Source organism: Mirounga leonina, unplaced genomic scaffold, assembly GCF_011800145.1.
Source record: "Mirounga leonina isolate KUSES-001 unplaced genomic scaffold, KU_Mleo_1.0 Mir_115, whole genome shotgun sequence".
Classification (NCBI taxonomy): domain Eukaryota; kingdom Metazoa; phylum Chordata; class Mammalia; order Carnivora; family Phocidae; genus Mirounga; species Mirounga leonina.
Window position 1 is genome coordinate 89266613 of NW_023270268.1, and position 26727 is coordinate 89293339.

The 26727-nt window shown below is 39.9% G+C and overlaps 1 protein-coding gene across 1 annotated transcript in view; it reads right to left on the reverse strand.

Moving 5' to 3' along the window:
• The window catches only part of FAM162A (family with sequence similarity 162 member A), a 29001-nt gene extending 2580 nt beyond the window's left edge, over positions 1-26421 (reverse strand). Inside the window, exons 1-4 of the mRNA XM_035000039.1 lie at positions 26255-26421; positions 7671-7793; positions 5127-5235; positions 1179-1287 (exon numbers count right to left, since the gene is read on the reverse strand). Of these exons, the coding sequence (XP_034855930.1) occupies positions 1179-1287; positions 5127-5235; positions 7671-7793; positions 26255-26288 (375 nt within the window). The 5' untranslated portion in view covers positions 26289-26421. The remainder of the gene's footprint in view (positions 1-1178; positions 1288-5126; positions 5236-7670; positions 7794-26254) is intronic.
• Positions 26422-26727: the final 306 nt, after the last annotated feature.

Consider the following 26727-nt stretch of genomic DNA (forward strand, 5'->3'; position numbering starts at 1 on the left):
AAGTCTGAAGAGAGCCAGAAGTTCATTTCCTTTTACTCTGCACTCACTGGGGATAAGGGAAGTCAGTTACTGCTGAGTTGGTAGAAGAACCTTTTTAATATCTGATAATAGATGTAAGACATCTCTTTGTACATGGTAGCTGTGATATATAAAATTAGACATGGTATTAAAATAAGTGTTTGACCAGTGCTGCTGCATATTTAAAAAACCCTCTCTTTTAATCACAAGATAGTATTATATGAGTTTGGGAACTTGCAAACTTGGCTCTAAATTTTTATCCTGCCACTTACTAGGTATGTGACTTTGGGAAAATGATTTAGTATCTCTAAGCTTCAGGTTCCTCTTTTATAAAGTATGGATAATAAGAGAACCTACTGCTTAGGTTCTTAGGATATTGTGGTGCGTTTAACAGTGCCTGCTATATAATGAGCCCTTAATAAGTGGGAGCAATTTTACTATCACCTCAACTAGGTCTAGGTTCAAACTCTGGCTCTGCCGTTTAGGAGATGTGTGACCTTGGGCAAAGTAGCAGAGCTTTCTAAGCTATGTTTCCTCATCTATAAATGAGGTCCTAATAATAGTACCTATTTTGTCATGCTATTGTGAGGTTCAAATGAAAGAGAAGCCAAGTGCCTAGAAGACAGTGAGTATTCAATTAATGACAGCTATTAATAATGATATAGGTTAAAACAAATATTTCTGGCCTTAACTGCCTCTGTACTTGTTTAGGAGCTATTGTCCTTACACATATGGCCCAGTGTGGCTGAGCTTCAAATCCAGAACAGTGACTAGCATGCTTACCAGGGCTAAGGCAGTTGGAGCGTGGATAAATATGCCCATGTACTGGAAGTGCTTTACAGACATGCTGGTGTCGTCATTAAATACACCAGGGACACTTTTCTGGCTTCACATTATTTATGACATCTGTGATAACTAAACAGTTTTTTTTACTTTATGCAAAACTAATTTAGTCCTTTACCTTGCCAAAATTAGGATTTGCTATTTATGCCCACACATGACATCCCAGGTTTGTCCCTGCTGTGTCTCATTTTGTTTCTTATCATTTCTCATGTAGAAAGTAGCCCCCTCTTCTCAAGAGAATAAATATGAGGGTTGAACCCCTAATTTCCTTTAGATCCTTTGTAGAAAACAGAGATAGAGAGGCAGTCCATGCTCACCTTCTTGCCCTCAATAACCATCCAGATGCATCCTGCCACTGTCAGGGCAATCATCGCGTAGCTGACCTTCACCCGGATCTTGTTCTTTGCAGCATCAAGCATCTCAAACCTAGTAACACAATGAGATTATGAGAGAAAGTTAATTTTTCTCTTTCTGAAGTGGCCAGTAGGAAATAAAACTCTGTGTACCACAAATCAGAAGTGGAGTGGTACCACAAATAGAAAAAAAAAAAAAAAAAGATGTGGGGCCTGGAAATCTTGTAGGATTTTGGGGAAGATGAGGCATTTTCACAACTCACTTTAAACTTACTAATAACATTCAGTAAGATAGCACAAACTTGGGGCGCCTGGGTGGCTCAGATCGTTAAGCGTCTGCCTTCGGCTCGGGTCATGATCCCAGGGTCCTGGGATCGAGTCCCACATCGGGCTCTCTGCTCCTTGGGAGCCTGCTTCTCCCTCTGCCTCTCTCTCTCATGAATAAATAAATAAAATCTTTAAAAAAAAAAAAAGCATAAACTTAAAAGTAAGAAAAACAGAAGAAAGCGTCAAGACAAAGTGGATCCAGGAACAAAGGGGGAAAAAAGGCAAAGTGTATTAATCTATGCTTGCTATGGTGGTCCCCAATTTTGGCTTTCAAGTTTCATATCAGCAGCCAATGCTAAAAGTGAAAATAGGAGCTGTTTCTTCCTGGGGTTCTTCAGAAGACGTTATATGATCCAGTGATTGTCTAACAATATCCTGACAACAGATACTCCAATGAGCTTCATGAGTTTCGTGTATTTCAACACAAATCACAATTCAGAAAACAAATGTGGAAGAAAGTTAAACAATATGCTCTTTATACCCAAGTTTTCGCTCTCTGCCTTGAACCAGGAATGGATTTAATAATCTAAATCTAATACTTAGATTTAGAACCAGGAATAGATTCCAGAGACTATCTGAAACAGCAGAAAGATCCTTTAAGCAATGTTCCCTTAATGTTTACCTTTTAACTAATGTTTTGCTAAAACTGCATGACAGTGAACTTGAGACTGTGCTCTTTGGCAAGTACTGCTTTGAACCTGTCCACTGAATGCAGACCCAGGTGCCGTAACAGAAAATTGAGGACTGGATTATCATTCTTGTGTGAAAGCTAAGAGGCCTACCAAGGAAGAGTCTAAAGAGAAGGCCATTCCACCTTTGTGATTCTGTATGTAGGCAGTGAGTTGGCGGTTCTGTTACGTGAGTCTAGTATAGCCTCAGGGCAAGGCACGAAGAGTCCAGATGGACCCTTGACACAGCACTGGCCTACTCAGTAGGGGTGTAAATAGGAAGTGATTATCTCTAGATGATGGGATGAAAGTGCTAACTACCGTCTTTCCTTTCTTTTTTTCCCCAGATTTTTAACACACATTACTTTTGAAATCAGGAGGAAAAAAGTACTTTAAAAATGCTTGGGGGCGCCTGGGTGCCTCAGTCAGTTAAGCAGCTGCCTTCGGCTCAGGTCATGGTCCCAGGGTCCTGGGATTGAGTCCCACATTGGGCTCCCTGCTCTGCGGGGAGCCTGCTTCTCCCTCTCTCTCTGCCTACTTGTGTTCTCTCTCTATCTCTCTGTCAAATAAATAAATAAAATCTTTAAAAAAAAATAATAAAAATGCTTGGAAGGAGGCACAGGGTCCAGGCATTGCAGGTGGTAGGAGAAGCCTGAAAGCATAGACATTGTGATATAAGAGCTGGGACCCAGTGAGGCAGCAATGTAAACGGAGTTCTCCAGGCACTGAAGCTGGGCCTGCAGGGTGGTGAGAGGAACCAGGGACAATTGCTAAGAACAGTGAATTGCTCTATTAAGAGCATCTGAGAGCCCACCAACCATAAACTAACTACCCATGTTGACAATATTTTATGTGAACTGGCATGTCCAATTAAAGTGCTGTGATACTCCTGAAAAGTAATATATTTTACTTTTCATTAGAAGTATTCTACATTTTGGGGCCCCTGAGTAGCTCATTCAGTTAAGCATCCAACTCTTGATTTTGGCTCAGGTCATGATCTCAGGGTCGTGGGATCGAGCCCTACATCGGGCTCCTCACTGAACGTGGAGCCTGCTTGGGATTCTCTCTCTCCCTCTGCCCCTCCTCCACCCCGCTCTTGTGCCAGCGCTCTCTCTTAAAAAAAATTTTTTTTATATATTAAAATTAAAAAAAATTATATATATATAATGTATTATTATGCATATAATGTATTATTATACATTAAAAGTATTTTACATTAAAAAAGTAAAATGCATTTAAATAAGGTCATGAGGTTGCCCTCCATGCTATAGGAAGCAATCAGAATGGACAAGTTAAGCAGTGCCTATTCAGACCTACCAGCATATGGATGAACACTTGTCCAGGCTCAGAGCAGAACATTCTAGGGTGACTCGGTAGTAATTTGGGCTTGAGGGGGATCTTGGAACCACCCCCAAGGCAGACTGAGGAAGGTGTTCCATGGTAAAATCTATATAGCACCTATTAGGACCATGGGTATGCAGCAGCTTGTTTTCTCCTGGAATATTCAGGAAGAAATTAAGACACACGCAAGAAATTATCAGGGGCGCCTAGGTGGCTCAGGCGGTTAAGCGTCTGCCTTCGGCTCAGGTCATGATCCCAGGGTCCTGGGATCGAGCCCCACATCATGCTCTCTGCTCAGCGGGAAGTCTGCTTCTCCCTCTCGCTCTGCGTCTTCCTGTGCTCGTGCTCTCTCTCTCAGTCTCAAATGAATAAATAAAATCTCAAAAAAAAAAAAAAAAAGAACTTAATATCATTGTTATTTCCAGCTTGCTCTTGTTTTCCAGGAGAGTACACTGTCACTTTAGCTAAGAAGGACCGGGGCTTTCCTGCTGAAATAATTTTAGTGAAGATAATGTGCTATTTAATTTGACAGGCAGAAGCAGAATGGCTGTTAAAGCCCTTGTAAACAAAAAAGCAAATCACACTTCTCTTCCTGGGAAAAGATACCCTGAATGAACTCAGATCGTTTAAAATCATGCCTTGAAACCAGAAGCCAGAAGGTCCAGGAACAGTTTCTCACCAGAAGGGAATGTCTAGGAGCTTTGTCCCAAGTCCCTGTCTCTGAAAAGGATGACGCCCCACAGGGGAGATTGCACCTGCTTCTCAGCATCTCTCTTGGCCAAGATGCAAATCAATCAGGGTCTTTAACATCAGGCTGGAGCAGTGGTCTTCAGTCAGGGTTTTTTTGTTTTTGTCCCCCCTGGGGACATTTGGCAATGTCTGGAGACCTATTACACTGAGCGTTACTGGCATCTGGGGGATGAAAATGCCAAGCAAGGGTGCTGCTGAACATCCTACCATGTACACGACAGCTCCCACCAACAGAGAGTTATCTGGCCCAAAATGTTGATAGCACTGGGGTTGAGAAACCCTGGGTTAGAGGAATCTATACTTATCCACAGACTCTGAAAAAGTCCCAAGACCCGAGTTAGGGCTGGGTTCAAGGAAGTTGGTGACAGGGACAGGAAGCATGCTTTTTGGGATCCCAGAAAGAGAATATGTTGCTCTTAAATACTTTTATGTCTATGTTGAATACTTTAGTGGGTTTTGTAGAATATAACTATTATTTATTGTCAGTGGTACCTAACTGATATACCCAGATTAAAAATAAGCTAAGAACAGTGAATATCACTGCTTGGTCACATTTCTGTAGCTCGGAGAGGAAATCAATCAGTTGACTTCAGAGTACCTGACAGGTCTCCACTAGGCACAACATAACATATCAATGATAAGATACAAGATTTTCCAGCACTGTTTTTACTGCAAGTACTTGCCAAAGAGGAAACATTTTGAGAAGTGAAAACTATTCTAAAATTTGGTTGAAAGTTTTTAAATAGTCAGACTCAGAGGAACTGTTTTGCCTTTGAAATCAGTGAGAAAGAAAAAGCTGCTTATAACCCCTATGTTTAGCACTCACGAGACAGTCTCTGGGATTTCATCTTCCTTTTTGAAGCGACCTGACCATACCAGGATCTTCCTCTCCCAGTGTGTAGGTTTGTGTAATGGCACTCTGTGGCTGTAAGTGTCTATGAGAAAAACAAGACAAGATTCCTTATTTGAGCTTATAACTCTCAAATTTAGCAATTAAAAAAATGCTATGTATGCTCTTTAGCTATTCATGAAACAGAAACATTGAGAAACCTCAAGCTAATTAGAGCTTTATTTGAATGGAATTTCTTAGGATGCCTCATTTCTCAAACGAGGTTCCAAAATTCTGTGGGGACTGAGGTAAAATAAAAGTATTATTTCCTAGCCATTGAAAGTTGAAAGAACACCATGTTAAACAAAGATATAAAGGTTAAGAAGAACTAAGAAGGGAACAGTGAGAAGCTTATTTGACTTCAGTAGAAAAAGAAAAAGGTTATAAGGTAAAATAAGATTACAAAAGACCCTGAATGCCAGGCTAAGCTTTTTAAACCTGATTTGGGAATCACTGTACACTTTGAAGCAAGGAAGAAGTTAATGTTTTAGAAGATTAATCTGCACAATAGATGGAAGAGAGGAAGGAAGAAGTTAATGTTTTAGAAGATTAATCTGCATAATAGATGGAAGAGAGGAAGGATAGGACAGAGTGGGCAACAAGTTCAAATGGGAGGTTGTAATGCAAGAAAGGTGGTATGGTCTGAACTGGAGTTGTAACGGTGAGAACAGAGACAAAAAAGTCCATCTGAAGATGACTGAAAGGATTTGGAGGCTGATTAAGACAGGAAGGAATCAAAGAAGAACCTCAAACTTGAATGAGTAAGACAACAGCAGTACTGTTAACCAAGATAAGGAGACTGTGAAAAGAACCAGTTAGGAAAAGAAAAGGCATGAATGCCATTTTACATAATATCGAGTCTAAATTTACGCCATCTGAATAGGTTTCATTAATGAAGTCAAAGTTGAGATAATCATTGGTGCAAAGGGAGAGCCAGTGAAGGTGATAAAGACCCAAGAGAGGAGACAGGAGAAAGGTGCAGCAGAGGAAAATGGAGTGGCCAAAGAGGCAGATGAATAAGAAAGGCACACAACAGCAGACTGGAAGAGAAAGTCTTTCAAAAAAAGAAGTCACTAAAGGAGCAGAAAAAGTTAGGGAATCGCAGAATGTTAGGGTTAGAAAGGACCCTGGAGATAATCTCATCCAACTTCCATGTACTGCCTACATCTCTTGCAGACAGACCATCTCCTTCACTGCTGCCTACACGACATACTCATTCCCACCTCCACACCTTTGCTTGTGCTGTTCTTTTCACTTATTCAGAATGCAACAGCAAAAGGAACTGGAAAGTCACTAGGAAAAAAATCCATAAAAAACTGATGGTGAGAGCAGAGGTTTAGAAGTACAGAAATAGCATTGCTGTAGTTTTATCGTTTAACCCTTCCAGCACTTGGCATAGCTCTATAGTTGTTATTTTTTTGTTGTTTTCATTTTAAGTACATTAAAGACAATTTGGAAAGTATAGATGTAAAAAAAGAAGATAAAAACTATCCCTAATGCTCCTGTCATAGCATAATCACTGTATTTCTATTTTGGTAGTGTTTCCTAAGTCTTATCCCCATAAGTATGGGGATTTATATGTTTATTTATATAAACTTATATATTTATATGTGTATCATGCTATGCTTACATACAATATAAACTTCTGTATCCTGCTTTGTTCACTGACATTATGACAAACATTTTCCATGCCAATACATGGTATTTACAAGCACCATTTCCAACAGCTGCGTAATTCCATCAAGTAGATCTAACATACATGATTAATCATTCCCAGATTATCTGACATTTAGATTAGTTCTCATTTTCCTATTACATATAAAATATGGGAACATCTTTACACTCAGAGCTTTTTTCTATAATAGGGATTATTCCTGAGGCTAGATCCCCAGAAATGAAATACCAGGTTGAAGGGTATAAACATTTTTAAGTTCTTGATAAATATTCTTTGAGGATAGTTCTTTTCTATTTACCAAGACCTGCCTGACCCTAGTATACTCCCATGAAGAAGTAAGAAGCAAATAGCTCATGGGACCCTACAGTTTATACATTATACTCCTTGTTTCCACAGTGGACAGTGACAAGATAAGAATAAGACTAACGATGGCTGAAATTAATGCCCAAGCCAGAGGCTAGCCCTAGTTATACTGTACCTAAAATATCATTTCCCAATTTGGTTCATCTTTGGGGTTCCTTAAAAGACCAATTCTAGATCACTATTTCATTTGATGCCTCTATTCTCCAACAAAAAGCTCCAGTCTAATCCTGGAAACAAGAGATAAAAAGGACAGATGAGGAAAATGAAGAAAGCATTGCTTCATATGAGCCAATATAAGTACAATTTGGGAGGCATGAACTATAAGAAAGGGTAGGACATAGGAACCCCTGGAACAACCTCTCTTTTAGGTTCTTTTGATTCCAAGTTGTTTCACTCTTTGGGAACTGCTTAGTCTATAACTGGAAAAATGAATAAAAACTTACAGGGTGGAGCTTTTGGACTTTCTTGTGGTTTGGCACAATATCCATTTATTCTCTTCAAGTCGGAGTTTCTGCTAAGTCTTAGAGATGAGGAAGCACCTCTTTCATATAACCTAAAATAACTTCCTAGAAAAGACAGAAAATGTTTCAGAGAAAGAAAATCTAATGTTGTCTCAAAATAAAAAATGCCTACAAAGTATATATTTCATTTACAAAAATTAACTCATTTAAAAAGTGAATATACTACTCTATGTAAGACACACGTATTTAAAATATGATATTTGGTCCTATTTTAAAATATACATGTTTATAAGTTAGAAATTTATACTCTAGGGGCGCCTGGGTGGCTCAGTCATTAAGCGTCTGCCTTTGGCTCAGGTCATGATCCTGGAGTCCCGGGATCGGGTCCCACATAGGGCTCCCTGCTCGGCGGCGAGTCTGTTTCTCCCTCTCCTACTCCCCCTGCTTGTGTTCCCTCTCTCACGGTCTCTCTCTCTGTCAAATAAATAAATAAAATATTAAAAAGAAAAAGAAAAAAATTTATACTATAAACATTTTATCAGCTGTAAGTTTTATAAAAGTACTTCTCACATGTATCTTGTCATAACAATGGTTCTGGTGGAAATATTACATATTATAGCACTGGGCAGTTTAGGTAAAGATTAGAACCTCCCACAAGTGATAAACCAGGATGCCAAGTTGTCAATACTACTCTGGTAAATTCTGGGTAGGCTGCAATGGCAGCAAGGGGCTCAAGAAAGCCTTCTTCCACCCAAGCCATAATTCTCCAACTGGAAATCAAATTTAGATGTAATCATGAATTGTGTAAAATTTTTAAATTATATATTTAAAAATGTATAAAACTATATTATATATAATTTTTAAAATCTAAATTCTAAGTACACATAGGGATCAGTATTATAAATCTCCATTGTACTCACCACCCAGTGTCAACAACTAAGCCAATAAATATGGTTTCATCTGAACACCCCCCAACTCCCTACTGAATTATTTTTTTTATTTTTAAAGATTTAATTTATTTATTTTTGAGAGAGACAGAGAAAGTGAGAGAGTCAGGAAAGGGGCAGAGGGAAAGGAAGAGAGAATCTTCAAGTAGACTCTGTGCTGAGCGCACAGCCCAACATAGGACTCAATCTCACAACCCTGAGATCATGACCTGAGCCAAAATCAAGAGCTGGATGCTCAACTGACTGAACCACCCAGGTGACCTCCTACTGAATTATTTTAAAGCAAATCCCAAACATCCTATTTAGTTCATCTATAAATACTTCAGTATGCATCTCAAAACAGCAACTTCTCAAAATCATCCAGAATACCATTAGCTTAATTAAAAAATATTATATCCTTGATATTAGCATATTATGATCAAATAAATTTCCCCAATGGGCTTATAATTTAATAGTTGGTTTATTCTAAATAGGGGCACACTGAATATGGTTGTTGTGTCCTGTAGAGATCTCCCCCTCCTTTCTTGTTATTTGTTGAAGAAGCTAGGTCATTAGTTCTACAGAATTTCCCTCATTTGGGATTTTGGGGAGGGTATCCCCTTGGTGTTGTTTAACATATTCTTCTAAATTCTTTTTCTTATAAACAGATTTTTGAGGCTTCATCAGATTTAGGTTAGAATTTTTAGCAAGCACGTGCACAGGTGGTGCTGCATACTTCCTACTGTATCCTACTATACCGATCCTACTGTATCAGTCTGACTCATACCTTATAAAGACCTCCCTCAACCTTTCATTTGATGTTTTTAGCAGACATTGATGATGTTATCTAGATCTATTATTTCAATATGGGTTGTAAAATGGTCTTATTCTACATTAACTATTTGATTATCCTAAGGTAAAAGCCCACAAGAAATGTGGAATAAATGCTTGGTTCTTTCCCTTTGCCAGTTTTCAAATTAATGGATTGCTTTCCTTGCAGCCTCCACAGGTGATCTTTTGTTTAAAAATAACACGGGGCGGGGGCACCTGGGTGGCTCAGTTGGTTGAAGGTCCAACTCTTGGTTATGGCTCAGGTCATGATCTCATGGGTTGTGGGATTGAGCCCCATGTCCAACTCCACGCTCAGCAGAAGGTCTGCTTAAAGATTCTCTCTTTTTGCCCCTCCCCACTCTTATACATGCACACTCTTTCTCTCAGATAAGTGGATAAATCTTTTTAAAAAATGAATAGAAATAACATAAAGAACTCTTGCATTTTAACACATGTACCCCAGCCCATTTCAGTCATTTTTCTTTTTGATACTCAGTCTCATTTTTAGTCATTAGGGACCCTTCTATGTTGGCTCCTGAGTACTTTCAACATGTGCTCAGTGATCATTGATAGCTTCCTTACTTTCTGACATGATATTACAGATTCATTTTGAATGCTTTCTGCCCCTGGTTTGGAATTTAGTATGCTCTGGTTCCTTTAAAGAAGTATTTTTAGAGATGCCTTAGGAAGACTCATTGTTACTGAGTTTGTCATTGTTTCCATGCCTTCTCAGTAAACAAAACTAGGAAATGCATTCATTCTTAAAACAAATGTATGCTTAAGAACTTAGTTTCAGGGGGCGCCTAGGGGGGCGCAGTCGGTTAAGCGTCCAACTCTTGGTTTTGGCTCAGGGTCGTGAGACTGAGCCCTGCTTGCATTGGGCTCTTCACTCAGCTTGGAGTCTGCTTGAGATTCTCTCTTCCTCTCTCTCTGCCCCTCCTGCTCATGCTCTCTAAAATAAAAATAAATGTTTAAAAAAAAACTTAGTTTCAGTTAGCCACTTTCACCTTCAGCCTTAGCATGAAATTTCTAAATCAGTCATAATTAATCAGAAGTCAAAGGAGAGACAGCCAGAAATAGTTTTGATGAGGGTGAGAGGAAAGAGGGGGTGATTCTGAGTATGGGAGTCATGGTACAAGAGAGAGACCAAGGCTGGTATAGGATTCAGAATCAGAAGCGCCCTACAGTCCTAGAACATGGAAAAAGGGGAGCGCTATGAAGTACAATGGAACAGAAAAGAAAGCTGGAAAGGCACCAGTGATAAATCTGATTAGTGTCCTGGCACTGCCTAATGCTCTGTGTAACCAAAAAAGGAATGCCCAAGACTTGCCTTTAATGCAAGAAGAATGTGCTCTCACAGCTATGTGGATAAAAGCTCACAGGAAAGTTCAAGTAGTTTTTAAAATCTATTTGTTAGTAGACAAATAGTCTGTACCTTTGCAGTTCCAAACTTCAACTTGGATATCTTTGTAGCTTCAGAGTTGGAGCAATAAGGGGAGGCAAAAGAGGGAATAGGAGTAAAATATGGTTAGAGGTGGGCTTCCCAAAGCTGGTGAGAAACATGATTTCTTCACTTTTTTTCTCTTGTTGTTAAAAAAAATTTTAATGTAACAATTTAAAAGATACTACTATAGACTTTACATTTTATTTTTTTAAGATTTTATTTATTTATTTGACAGAGAGAGAGAGACCGTGAGAGAGGGAACACAAGCAGGGGGAGTGGGAGAGGGAGAAGCAGGCTTCCCGCTGAGCAGGGAGCCAGATGCGGGGCTCCATCCCAGGACCCTGGGATCATGACCTGAGCCGAAGGCAGACGCTTAACCATCTGAGCCACCCAGGCACCCCCTTCTATAGACTTTATATGGGCATATGTTTATATTTGTGTAAAGATTTTTAAAGTAACACTTACTGACACATACATAACTCCATATCATAAACGTTATTTTTTTAAAGGATTTATTTATTTTGGGGGGGGAAGGACAGAGGGAGAGGCAGAGAGAGAATCTAAAGTGGACTCCCTGTGACCCTAAGATCATGACCCAAGCCAAAAACAAGAGTTGGACGCTTAACCGACTCAGCCACCCAGATGCCTCAAATTCATCCTTTTTAAAGTGTATAATTCAGTGGTTTTTAGCTTATTCACAAAGTTGTGTACTGACCACTACCATCTAATTCCAAAAGATTTTCACCATCCCAGAAATATGTTTCAAATTTTGATGAGGTCCAACTTAATCCATTTTTTTTTCTTTTGTTGCTTGAGCTTTTGGTGTCATATACAAGGTCACAAAAGCTTCTATGTTATCTTCTAAGAATGTTGTTTTAGTTTTAACATTTAGGCCTGGTCGATTTTGAGCTAATATTGGTATATTATGTGTGGAAAGGATCCACCTCCATTTTTCTGCAGGTGGAAATCCAGTTTTCCTAGCACCATTGGTTGAAAAAACAATTCTTCCCCCTGTTGAATTGTTTTGGCACAATATAGAAAATCAATTGACCATAAATGTGAGGGTTTATTTCCGGACTCTCAATTCTATTCCATTAATCTATAGTCCCTTGTATTCTATCTATGTTGTATTAGCTTAGTGGTTACCTAACCATTGGACAGGGACGTCCTTCGACGCTTTCCACCAGCAAGTTTGCCAGCCTTTGCCAAAGGGCTTCATGTGCCTGTCGCAGCATGCTCTGGGGTGCGTCGGGAGAAGCTGTTCCCAATGAATTAGCTGAGTCAGGTGAAAACCAGGCAAGCCCAGTGGGTGGGAGTTTCCAGGGAAGTGCCAGACAAGCTAATGGTAACAATTCTTGGGGGCTGGGGATTTTAGGGAGCTCCAAATCCATTCTCTTCAGTGCCTGCTAGAACTGCTGGTTTTCCTTGAGGCTATTCATTTTCAAGGCTACTGTGAAGCTGACAGGAGATAGAAAACTGTTAAAGCTATTATAAAGCTTGCTGTTCTTACCATGTTTAAGTCATTTTTCTTGGATAAATGCTACTCAGATCGTCACAAGCCTCTGGTTATTTACTAGTTCTGAAAAAATTGATTTTAAGAATTTTTCACAGTGTTTTCATTGCTTTTATTTTTTTTTAAGATTTTACTTATTTGAGAAAGAGAGAGTGTGTGTGAGCAGGGGAGGAGCAGAGGGAGAGGGAGAATCAGACTCCACACTAGGCACTGAGCCGATGCAGGGCTCCATCCCACAGCCCTGAGATCATGACCTGAGCTGCAATCAAGAGTCGGATGCTTAACCCACTGAGCCACCGAGGTGCCCCTCATTGCTTTTATACAGGAGTGGATTTTCAGAGATCCTCTTACATACCAGAAATTGGAACCTGTTTATATAAAGATTATGGTTATTTGCCCTCTAAATTCTTTCATAAGGGGCCACATTTATTTCATTTTCTGTCTGTAATCCCAGAAGGCCTTGCCCAGGTCTGGGTAACCAGCCCACCACTGCCACCTAGTGGTAGTAAGTGTGCGCCAGGAGGAAAGTAGATCAATCCCCGTGTAATCCATCTCCGCTCCTTTTCTCATTTTAAATGCGGATAATGTAGTATTTACTGCCCAGGACTGATTTGAGGGTTAAGTGGAAAAACAAATGTGAGAGCATTTGGTGAGACGCTTGAAACACAGCAGGGCCTCTAAATTTTAAGTTTGTTTTTTGAAGCGCTACTTAAACTAGTAATTTTCAAAACATTTCCATAGCACTTTTCAATTTTACCCCTACAGTGGTCAGAATTTCTCACCAAGGCAACTCTATGCAGTTACCAGGGCATGAAGATATTCTATAAAACTTTTTTTTAAAAAGATTTTATTGATTTATTCATGAGAGACAGAGAGAGAGAGGCAGGCTCCCAAGGAGCAGGGAGCCCGATGCGGGACTCGATCCCAGGACCCTGAGATCATGACCTGAGCCGAAGGCAGACGCTTAACCATCTGAGCCACCCAGGCGCCCTATTCTATAAAACTTTACAATAGTTTTTCATAGCTCTAGGGATTAAAGCAAAATGCTGTAATGCTGTGATTCTCCAACATCAGTGTGTGTCAGAACCACCTGAGTGGCTTGTTAACACAAAGCACTGCGGACTCCTACCTCTACTTTCAGAATCAACTGAGTGCTGGGGTGGAGGCTGGGAATCCGCATTCCTAACAAGTTCCTAGGTGAAGCTGCTACTAATGATTTGAAACTACACTTTCAGAACCACTGTGTTTGGGTTTTTTTTTTTTTTTTTTTTAATCGTGGTAAAATATACATAACATAAAATTTGCCATTTTTAAGTGTACAGTTCTGTGGCATTAAGTATATACACACTGTTGTATCACCATCACCGCCATCCATCTCTAGGACTTTTTCATCTTCCCCAGGGAACCCCTTATTTACTGTGACCTACAAGGCCCCATCTCACACCAGCCTGCCCCATTCCCTTCTTGCAGGCACTGAGACAGAAAGGAGCAAGGTTAACTGGCAGTGAGCTACAAGGTCCACAGGAAGCAAAAAGAATCTGTAATTATTTTCTTAGGTATTGCCTTTCCCCATCCCTCTTAATTCAGGAGAAGAAAAAACAGGGTGCCTCTCGGCTCAGTTTGGGTAATAATGATAAGGCAAAAATGCTATCACGTACCCCTAATTATTACCAGTCACATAAATGCATGTTTGGAGATATTCACTCAACAAATAACAACTGAGTACCTACTGTGTGTCAGGCATTGTTCTAGACAATATATAAAACAGATAAAAATCTATGCTAATAAAACTTACATTCCACTGGAAACAAAGTATATATACATGTGTGAGCATGCGCACACACCCACTCACACACACACACACACAGATAGTAAATGAACACTGAAAACAAAGAGAAAAAATGAACACTGGGAACATGACATGAAGTGAAGTGTTTGTGTGCTAGGAATGGGGTGTGTGTAGGAGATTTTAGGTAGACTAGTAGGGTGAGTTCTCTTTGAGAATGCCACTTTTGAAGGAAGTGAGGGAGCTAGCTACGCAGATATCTGTTGGCAGGATATTCCAAACAGAAACAACTGTTACATGCAAAGGCCCTACAGTGGTTCTAGGAACCACAAAGAGGAGGCCAGTGTGGCTGGAACAGAGTAAGGGGAGTAAGATCTGAAGTCATAAAAGTGTCTGGGGTGGAGGTGAAATTAGGGACTTGAAGGCATGAGAGGTTTACCTAGATCAGAAAATATCTCCCAACATTTTTCTTACTACAACCTCATACTGGATGCCAATCATTTTTACCTCCCTGAAGTATAAATGTTAATTAAAACATGCAAATATGATCATATTGTTTTTACATTAGATTAGATTGTTTTACATTAGAAATAACAAATGTAAAAAATTTTAAAAAACTGAAATCACTAAAGAAAATTGTTAAATACTTGTGATTTCAGTTATTTTGCAGTTACAAAAAAAAAAGCATATAAAAGTTTTAGTATCATTAAGACTTCCTCTTCTGTCTCAAAGAGATAACATATATTGCCCTCCAGACATCCAAGCCAGAAATTTTCCATCCTCTGGTGAATCACAATTAAAAACAAACAAACAAACCAAAAGAAAAACAGCCCTTTAACCCTTTGGCTGCACTTGCAGCTTGCCCCTGGCTGACCAGTTCTGGATCCCCCAGGCCCTAGCAGGAAGTCAAGATGAATCCTCACTGCTGCCTCTACAGATGTGACTGATGAATAGCTGGTTAACCTAGAGCAGAGGTTCTCAAACTTTAGTGTGCATCAGAATCACCCAGAGGACTTTTTTTTTTTTTTTACCATTTTGAATATAAATTTTTTTTATTTTATGATGTTATGTTAATCACCATTCATTACATCATTATATCATTAGTTTTTGATGTAGTGTTCCATGATTCATTGTTTGCGTATAACACCTAGTGCTCCATTCAATACGTGCCCTCTTTAATACCCATCACCAGGCTAACCCATCCCCCCACCCCTCTAGAACCCCCAGTTTGTTTCTCAGAGTCCATAGTCTCTCATGGTTAGTCTCCCCCTCCAATTTCCCCCCCTTCATTTTTCCCTTCCTACTATCTTTTTTTTTAATAGATTACTGGAACCCAGTTCCAGAGTTTTTGATTCAGTGAGTATGGGTGGAGCCTGAGAATTCTCCTTTCTAACAATTTCCCAGGTGATGCTATTACTGTTGTTCTGGGGGCTCACAATTTGAAAACCAGTACCTTAGAGGTTTTACTAGAAGCTGGAGGCTGTAGTAGGTCAGATGGGATGAGGCTGGTTCAAGTACTGGCTTTTGCCTTGTTGTCCCTTCCTTTCCATAAAAAGCCTTTCCAACCTCATGAGGGACAGTGCAGAGAGGAGGAGATGCCTTTTTTTCTCAGAATCTTTCAAGACACTCCTGGAGAGAATCATCAATGATGTGAGCTGAGACATGATAAATGAAGGTTCAATGAATGCTGTGGGAGAAAGAGGTTTTTAGATGAACTAATTTAGTTCATCAGTTGAACTAAAGATCAGTTGCCAAGTGTGTTGTAAGTATGTTGCTAACTATGAAGGCGCTAATGATTTGCTTAAAAATAAAATCATGGCATTTGTCAAAACCCATAAAACTGTCCATCACAAAGACCTTTAATATATGCAAATTTTAAAATATCAAGCAGGATGTTGGGAGAATCCAGAATGGAATGCAGACTGTGACAAATGTATCAAACTGTATTAGAAATGTGTAACATGACCTAACCTCACAACCTTCAAGGTGGGGAAAAAGCTGACCTAAGTAACTTTGGAAAACATCATTTTGACTGGAAACTGTAAGACTAAAGACAGAAAGAATTATACATAAACACTGTACTCTAGTTGGCAAATTTGTTTCTTATAGAAGCATGGGTTAACAATCCTGAAACTACAAGTAGGCTAGGACTGAACAAATAAGTAAATAAGTGATAGATAATGAGAGCCCAGAGAAAGAAGTTCCAAAAGCAAGGATAGAAGGCTAGAATGAATGTGGTGCTGGATCAGTCAGAGAATTCAGTATAAACTCCTTTAGCTTTACATAGCTGTTTATTAATGTATATAAATAAACATTTATTTATGTTATTTGTACGTATGTACGTATATGGGGAGATGATAAACATAAGATATAGACATAATCCTAAGTATGTGTGTACACATGGGTTAGTATACATACATGTATTTCCTAGCTCTACCTAGCGGAAGGACCTGGAATCAGTGACACTTCAGTAGGAACAAGCACACTCAGTGCCTAGATCTTGATTTCCAAATACCATTATCTAATAAAAGGAACTAGGGCTCCTTGGAGAAAAATGGCTGATTCTAGGCTGAAGCAGAGAGAATACAAGATGAGTCTAGAATACCCTGTAGGGCCAGAAAGGAAGTATTCAAAAAACACAAGGATGTTTTCGGATAGGGGCATGCAAAGGGACATAGGAGCTGATCTGATACAGCCTAATCTGGAATAATTTGAGCAACAAAATAACACAGTAATAGATTATAACTTAAGGTTATAATCCATATTGATATAAATGATAACTGAATATATAAATGAGGGAGAAGGGACAAATCTCCCCGTTTGGGAAAAATCCCAAATACATGCAGATACTCTTCCCTCCTGGATTCCTTTCCCCTTGTGGGAAAGTGTGAGTTGGACTTAGCGACTTGTTTCCAAAGAACAGAGTATGGGAAGAGAAAAACAGTAACTTTACAAGGAAGAAACAAACTGACCAAGGTTAAAATCACCAGTCATACATCATGTGGATATCGTGTACTGAAAGAAGGACACTTGACCTCTGTGCTAGTTGTTCTGTCCTCAAACCCATAACTCTAGTCTCATCATGAGAAAGCATCAAACAAACCCAAACTTAGAGACATTCTACAAAATATCTGACTCGTATTCTTCAAAACTATCAAGATTTTGAAAATCAAAGGATGTGAAACTGTCACAGATCAGAAGAGCTAAAGAGACATGACAACTAAATGGGATGTGGCATCCTGGAACAGAAAATGGGACATCAGTAGAATAACTGGTGAGACCCAAATAAAGTCTGTCCTTTAGCTGACAGTAATATACCAATGTTAATTTTTTAGTTCTGACAAATATACTATAGTTATACAAGATGTTAACATTAGGGGCAAACGGGTGAGAGGTACACAGAACTCTTGTACTATCTTTGCAATTTTTCTGTAAATTAAAATTATTCCAAAATAAAAATATTTTTTAAAATGAGTACTTGGATATTAATTATATCTTGCTTTTACTTTATACATGTTTTATAAATATTTTATAATTACTTGATATTTATTCTTTTTAAAATTAGCAATAATTTGATGTTATCTCTATAAAAATGTCATTCTCTCAGTTGCACTCCAATATCCTTTTGGAACGAGACAGAAAAAGAAAGGAATGGGGTATAGTAGGAAATGTGCCCAATTCAGGGTAGACAAAAATGACTAATGGGCATTGGTGGAAATGAGATGAGAAAATTATACATGTTGGTATGTATCTTATCACACCTTGCTATTCTCAAATGTGGCTGACATCGCCTGGGAGCATGTTAGAAATGCAGATTCCTGGCTCTCACCTCAGACCTACAGAATCTGAGTCTGCATTTTTATTTTTTTTTGAGAATCAGATCAATTCTAAGTCTCAGGAGGACAAAGCTAAAGGTACATAGGAGCTGATCTGATTATTTATCCTGACAATTGCAAAGCTCATACACCCTTTAATAAGATATCCAACTGATTCATATGAACATTAAATTTCGAGAAGCAAATAGATACTCACATTCATTCAACAGTTGATGAGTACTTACTATGTGCCAGACACATGGAAACCAATACCACATATTCTGAAGTCTAGAACAGTACTATTTACTCAGCCTCAGCTGGGAGCTTCATAGAAATACAAATTCTCGACCCCACCCCAAACCTGGAGTGTGGCCTAGAAAAATGTTTTAATGAGCCCTCTAAGTGATGCTTATGCGTACTAAAGTTTAAGAAGGAGTGTTCTAGAAAAGTGAATTTCAAATTTTGCATATAAGAATCACCAAAGTAGCTTTAAAAAATGCACAAGGCCATCCAATTAAATCCCAGTGTCTGGGAGCAGGACTCTGGCATAAATATTTTTTAAAATTCTCTAAGTGATTCTAATGTGCTGCCATGTTTGAGAATCAACACGATCAGCTAGAGTCCCTGTTGGAGCACAGGTTACCTGGATGACCAGGGCACCTCCAGAGCTTAATACTGGTCTCTGGCAGAGTTCAAAATCCCTCTTAAACTAATTTACTGAAAAGAAGCTCTGCTTTATTTCTAACTTCTGCATATCAATAACATATAACTCATTACATCGAAAGTTTGGAATCTCTGTAGAGTTGTATGCGCAACTTTCAGATTTTACGAGAGTATGCAGACTCATACACTACTCAGTACTTAATGACATGCACTGTGAATTGTTCTACAGTTGCCTGACCTCCTCTTCCCCTTTGGAAAAGGCTGTATTTCACATCCCTCCTCCATCCTCCACAGCAGCTGACTAAACCCTCACGGGTAAAAGACCACTGTCTCATTAGCTCACAGTGAATGACCAGAGCCCACCAGGCTGATCCTACTGCACTGCTATAAGACTGTTTGCCCAACCACCTTCTCTTTTCCTACTGTTAAAGAAGGCTGGGAGCCACCATGACCCTGGCTGGGAGAAGCAGCTTGTTTTTGGGGAACAATGTTCCCTTTCCATGTCATATGGAAAGATTTTTTAATCTAAATACTTAGCCAGTTCTCATGTTAGCCCACAAATGCCTATTTAATCCTCCTAGAATTCAAATAGGATATTGCTAGTCCTAAAAGGTTTGCTGGATAGGAAAGGGCAAGTCTGAGGAAGGAACATTCAAAGTTTGTTTTGAGAATCAAATCAATTTTAAGTCTCAGGAGGACAAAACTAAATGTATGCTTATCCTGACAACTGCAAAGCTCATACACATACACCCTTTAATCGATACTATATTTTATATCATTATGATGAAATTGTATGTCAAATGTTTGTAGCTGCTCAGTAGACCTAGAAGGAAGAATGACTAAGTTAGGGTAATTATCTCGCTTAGAGAAGTGAGAGATTTTATTCCTACTCAGAACTCATTTAAATTAGAGAAACCACACTATAAGCAAAGCTGGGCTACTCTAAAGGCCAGCCACTAGAAAACAAACGAATGAACCTGAGATATTAATTTACTCTGAGTTTTTCCAATGATCAGCTTTGATTTCTCCTATCTGCAATTATTCTGAAAAGGATGGAATATTTTGGCTTCACACTGTGATTTGCCCAGCTCTTGTTTGCAACAGAGATTTCCAAATCTGCCTGCCAGGCTCCCAAGGCTCAGAAACCTAACTGCCTTCTTAATGAGGTCCATGCTGATGTTCTAGGGCTTGGAATAAGTTAAGACACTGGCCTAACTCACTCTGGCTCTGGGTACTGTGCCTATCCATGCTTCCCCCACAGTGAAAGTCCTTTTGTCTGCCTAACTCCCAAAAGGATTTGGCAAACAGAGCAGTTTTAAGTAGGAAAAAAACAGTAACAAGGGTGATTTCATAAAGTAAATCTGAGTGCAGAATGCAGGACGGGCCAGGGCGAGGGACGAGTAGGGGTAAAGGGAGCAGGAGTTGCAAGACATAAATATGGAAGCCTCCTTTTAGGTGGTGTCACAACGCTGTGGTTCAAGTGGGTTCCTTAAAGGAAATACGACAGCTATAGGTCCTAATGGAGCGAATCTAACAGATGTGAAAAATACTAGGGGAAGAAAAATGGCAAGAATGACATTATGAACTTTTGTGGGCTGGCTAGAACCCTAATCACCATTTGTAACATTGCTTCTATGGGAAAAAATTTTAGAGTTCAAAAAAATAGATTTATAAATAGACCTTTGGTACCTGGCCAGTTTTTTAAGTGCGGAGGAAACTCTGGAAAAAGTCTTGCAATTCTATGTATCTGGTGGCCACACTTAAGTGAGATGGGCCATTTCTTGGTGATTTTTTTCCCCCTCCCATCAACACTCCAGCCCATTCCCAATAGTGGTTATTTGAAACTCTCTTGGCCTTAGCTGTTGACCTAAATCTGCTTTTTGACAGAAACTGATTCCCTACTTTTCCTATCTGTTTTCTCATCCTTCCCTGCAGCCTTGTAAGAACACTAGGCCTTCCTGCACTCTAAACTAGTGAACTGTTCCGTGATCCCTCTTACTGAGGGATGTTGTACCAAACTTAGCTCACCACCTCTAGATCCTTCCCTCAGCCACTTTCCTGCCAAATGTCTCCCTGCTCTTAAAAAAAATAAACTTTAAATTATACAAGTAACACTTGCTCATTACAGAAAATTCAGAAGCTTAGAAAAAAGTGTGAAGAAAAATAAAAACACCTATAATCACATCATCCAGGGATAAATAACAACTTAGTGTATCTTTCCCAGACTTTTTCCTATGCTTATATATAACATACACATTTTTAATAATTGAGTAATACTACATCTTGCTTATGTCCAAATACTTTTCCAAGATATTAATTAAAAAATACTTTTGATGGCTATACAACATCTAACATATGGATATAACCTGAATTCGATCATTCCCTTAACTGGATGTTTCCAAATTTCACTATTACAAATGAACAGTTTTCTACATAAATCTTTGATGGCATTTCTGATTATTTTCTTATATAGAATCCTGGTAGTGCAGGGTTAAAAAATATGAACCTTTTTAAGAATAGAACAATTGTTTTCTAGAAAGGCAGAACCGATTTACACTTCTACCTGTAGATGATGAGAGTTCTTGTCTCATTATACCACAGTGACACTGAGGGTACACTATCTTTGACAAAACAATCACTTGTTCTCAACAGTTCCTATAAAATACTAATCTCCTTCCTTTCGTAGTTCAAATGACTGAATAAGTGGCATGTATTTAACTTGCTCCCTTGGCCTCACTACCCACACATTTTTCTATAATGTTCCTTCCCCCACTCATTTTACTAAAATTGCTCTAACATTAGTGATCTCTTTCTAGTCCCATGACTATGTTTTTTAGACTCTCATCATTAGCTCATTTGATTCTACTCTTCCGATCTTTGAAGCCATTTGACTCTACTGATCTCAGCCTTTGGCAAGGCCTCTGTCTCTCCTAACGTTATACTGCCACATTCTCTCCCTTCATGTCTGACCTCTATGATCTACATCTTTTTTTTTTTTTAAAGATTTTTATTTATTTATTGAGAGAGAGAGAGAATGATAGAGAGCATGAGAGGGAGGAGGGTCAGAGGGAGAAGCAGACTCCCTGCTGAGCAGGGAGCCCGATGCGGGACTCCATGATCATGACCTGAGCTGAAGGCAGTCACTTAACCAACTGAGCCACCCAGGCACCCCTATGATCTACATCTTTAATGTCCTCTTTGCCACTTCCTATTACTTACACTATGTCAGGCCTGCAAGATTCAGTCTTTGCCTCTATCCCACATTCATCTGCCTCAGGGAGGACTCCCCTTTGTCCCCTGGTCTTTGACTGAGAGGTCCCACATTCGCCTATAACTCAATGCCACCGACCACTCAATAATGGGTGGACCCCCTCTGCCACAGCAGTATCCCTTTTTTTTTTTTAAAGATTTTATTTATTTATTTGACAGAGAAAGACACAGCGAGAGAGGGAACACAAACCGGGTGTGGGAGAGGGAGAAGCAGACTCCCTGCCGAGCAGGGAGCCCGATGCGGGACTCGATCCAGGGACTCCAGGATCATGACCTGAGCCAAAGGCAGTCGCTTAACCAACTGGGCCACCCAGGCGCCCAGCAGTATCCCTTCTTACCTTTCTTATTTCAGACAACAGGGCAACACTCCTTCAGCCCTCCACCTCAAAAACTTCAGTCTTCCTTTAATCGCCCTAGGTCTCATGGAGCCACACCGATTTCTTCAAAAACACTTCCTAGATATATTCTTTTTTTGGCATTGCCATCATCACCTCACACATGGATTTCTGTAATATCTTCACAGGTCGTAGCTATTCGTGTTGTAGGTAGCAACCATGTTAATTTTCCAAAAATGCTTCTTTAATGACTTCTGCTGGAAGGCTTCCTTTTTGCCCAAATTCAAGTGGTCCAAAACCCTCAAAAGGCCACACCGTACCTATTACTTCCTGACTGAAATCCAAGGTAATCTTCCTCCTTCCACATCCTCTCCAGACCCATTACTGCCCCTACTTTTGCTCCTGTCTCTCTCCCAGACCTTCTGTTGCAACGAAGCCTTCAGTAATTTGATTCCTTTGTTAAAGCCAGTGGTATGTTGGGTCTTGGGAGGAGATCAGTGAGGAAAAGCCCTGATTTGTAGTGTTTTTCAATAACCCTCAGCGTGGCAGATTTTAAGCTACCAATGTAACGTAACTAATTGGGAAAAGATGTGCACAAAGCCAATAGGAACTGGCTCCATAGCACCACGGCAGCACTTAAAGTCTGTTCTGCAATCCAGAACTTAATATATACTGTCTTGCATAAGCTCTCCAGATGTATTATATAGGTATATTCGTTCACTGCAACAAACTCCAGCCCTAGGGAAAGTGGGAGTCCACACACTTCAGAGCTTTCATCCTGTACAGGGCACACAGTGTGTGCTCAATAAAGACCTGCTGACAAGCCCTGGAGGGAGTGATAAGCAAAGCCAAGGAGCAGGAAAAATGGGCATGTACTCATTTAGGGTTGGTTAGCAAAAACAAACAGAAATGACAATGAAGGAGCAGAACGTAGGGGAAAGAAAATCAGAATGGGAGCCAGGAGATATTGGTTATGTCCCAGCTTTGTACGTAGGACTCTTCTGAGGTCAAGTCAATTCCCCTCTGAGGCCTTAAGTTTCCTCATCTATAAAATTAGGGGGCTAGACTACATGACTTCTACCTTATCTCTTGATTCTAATGCTGTGGAATGTCAGTTAAACTGACAAGGATGCTGTATATGGTCCACTGTATTGGTATAATATAATAATAAAATCATTTTAAAATCTGTTGGCAAGTCAGCAAAGTTTAGGACAACAAAATTTTTCTGAAGGTGTGAAGAAACATTCTTGTAAAGCCATTCTATTCTTTTGACTTAATTACTCTGTAGAAAGTAATAACTGTTCCTGCTCGTGCTCACTCTCTCTCTCATAAATAAAATCTTTTTTAAGGTTTTTATTTTTTTGACAGAGTTAGAGAGCACAAGTAGGCAGAGCAGCAGGCAGAGGGAGAGGGAGAAGCAGGCTCTCTGCTGAGCAGGGAGCCCGATGCAGGGCTCCATCCCAGGACCCTGGGATCATGACCTGAGCTGAAGGCAGACGCTCAACTGACTGAGCCACCCAGATGCCCCATAAATAAAATCTTTAAAAAAATAATAATTATTCCAAAGGATATCTACTGCCTCTCTGTGAGCTGGACACTGATAAGTGCTAAGGATTTAGTAAAAATTCAGTCTTTACCCTCATGGAACTCACAGGAGTATGGGTCAGTAGCCATTTAGTTCCAAATCACTCTATCAGTGCCTTTTAACTTAAGGAGCACAGATTGCTCTAAGGAATGGATGCAAGCTATAGATCCTCTCTTCCCAAAACATAAAAATATGAATATAATTTCAGAGGTTCACAGGACCACTCATCTGTGGAGGGGTCCAAGAACCACAAGTTAACAACTTTGACCTATATCTCTAGCTACATCTGCAAAATGATAAATTTAAAACCTACATTCTGTTTGCTAAGAAAGTACAGCAAAGATTTCCAACAGAAATAATTCAAAAAAGGTCCATCGTTTAAAGGATTAAGCTTTGGCTATTTGAAATTTCACTCACCTAGAGTATCTTATTCCAAATAATATTCTGGATAAATGAAGCATGCCTAGATTAGGTTTCTATTTGAGCTGCGATTCCTTTGGTTAAGGTTGCCTGATAAATCAGTCTTCTTACTTGAAAATCCATTTGCACATAAATATGTGCTTCCATTTCACAAGTATATCTGCATTTCATGACTCTTCCATTTCACATCAAACTCAATTAACCATGACAAACACAGTACACACATATCCTGAATAAGCATCTTGAATGAAACAAAGGGCACAAGTTCCTGAACTAGCAGGCACTCACTCATTTCCTGGCTCTAACATTTTATGGCTAAATGATCTTAAACAAGTCATTTAACCATCTGACCTATGTTTATTCACTTGTACATTGGAGAATGGATGATAAGACTTACCTAGGAAGGGTACTATAAGAAATCAATCAAGTAAAATAACATATGTCAAAGTATTAAGCTTTAAAATAGACACAAGTGGGTGAAAGGGCAAATTGCTTACAGTTGCTCACAAAACATCAAACATTCAAAGAAGGTCTTTGGAAAGAGTTCATCATGTAACATTCTTAGTGGATCTATCTGGAATAAAATAAATTGTTCTTAAAATGCTCAAGGAATTTTGTTTTGATTGAGTGGTCAATAGTGAGGTTCTTAAATATCAAAAGTCTGCAAAGAGGCTTTGGAATCTTTATAATGCATAAATATGTTTTCAAGGCAGGAAGATAAACTACTTAAAACCCTAGGGTCTTAGTTCCTATGTAGTCAAAGTCCCTTTCAGTCCGTCTATTTTAGCTTTTTCCAGAGCAATGATTCTTTCACTTACCTTGTAACAGCTAACAGGTCAAAAGGATGTACACAAAAGACTTTAGGTAAATTAGTCCAACAAAGCTGAACAAATCAATGAAATCAATCTTTTTTAGTGGAGGGAATGTTTATTTTAAAGGAAGTATATAATATTCTTCTGTTTGAGACATGTTTTCCAGTCCATTCTCCATTGGAACACAAAATAAGAATATAAAAGATAACTTTTTCTTACATTACTTCATTTACATTTGCAATGCACATTTACATTATTTCAACAGGCAAGTTTGGGGCGATTCTTCCTTTAAAATTTGAAATAAACAACTCTTTAATAATTTGCTACCAAGGAATAAAAGATCAGTCATTACACCTTATCAAAGCTCATAAAGGTGATCAAAAGTGATTTGCCCTGGTGACTAGAAAAAAGCCAAGCGGCAAACATTTTGATTTCTCAGCCCCTACTAAGCTCTGTTGGTTCCCCAAGAAGACGAAGACAAATGAAGTTTTGACTCCAAATACCCATTACACAAATGTCTACTAGAAAAATAAACTGCAGATTCTACGTAACACTTTCCTCCAAAAAATTCAAAGCACTTAACCGTAGAATTGTTTAAAAGAAATGTATCCCCCATTTTAGGAAAACAATTACTATTATTCTGTAAGCCCTTAAATCCCTTTCCTAATCAGACACTAAGTGGGTAGGAAACCCTAGACTAAAGGTTTTCTCTGAGAGCCGGGATAAACTCTTGAGATGGTGGGGGGCCGGGGAGACTCAAGACTCAAGGAGAGCTACGGACCAGAGAGGTTAGGGTGAAAAGCTGAATCAATCAGACAACGGGGAAGTTCTAGGGATGGCAGGTGCATTAAGAACTGAATTCAGAGGCCACTGGGGGTGGGGGTGGGTTGATAAGGATCGGGGAGCAAGGGCTCGTTAAGTTGGTGGGAGCTGGGTGGATGGAGGCCCAGGCGCGATGGTCACTCTGGGCCAACCCCCACCACCTGCTTAGCAGTTGCTCGCTCAGCCTTTGCTCTTTCCCATTATCGGGGTATGACTACGAGCCACTTAAGAGTGCGCGATGAAACCGAGCAACTAACTACCAGATTTGGGGAAGCTGCAGGATTCCTCAATCTCCAGCAGCCAAGCTGGCTTCCCAACCTCCCCGAGCCCGGCCCGCGTCTCACCCGCCGCCTGGCGCAGGCCGCGCAGGCTCCCCATGGCTGCCCACTCCGCAGACCCGACAGCGCCTCCCGGGCGGTGACAGCGCGGGAGCACTCAACGTTACCAAACGCCCGCAATAGGAAAGAGGCGGACGGCGCAGGCAGGCAGGACTAGGGCTACTTGAGGGCGGACCGAGCGGGTCGTGCGTGTTGCGCGGGGCGTGTGGGCGGGGCCTGCATGACGCGCGGAGCGTGTGGGACGTGCGTGACGTGCAGACTGTACGGGCGGTGAGCCCGGTTCAGCCCCGCACAATGCCTGGACGCGTCTTTAACAATGTGTTTGTGGAAGCTGGGTGTCACGGGCCTTTGCAGTCATTCCCTGCGCCTAAGAAAGTACCCTTTAAAATAGAAATGTGCTCACTGTAGGACTTTTGTGAACTGTAGAACCCGAAATCACACTGCCTAGATAAACCAGTATTTCAGTACTGTTTTTCCAG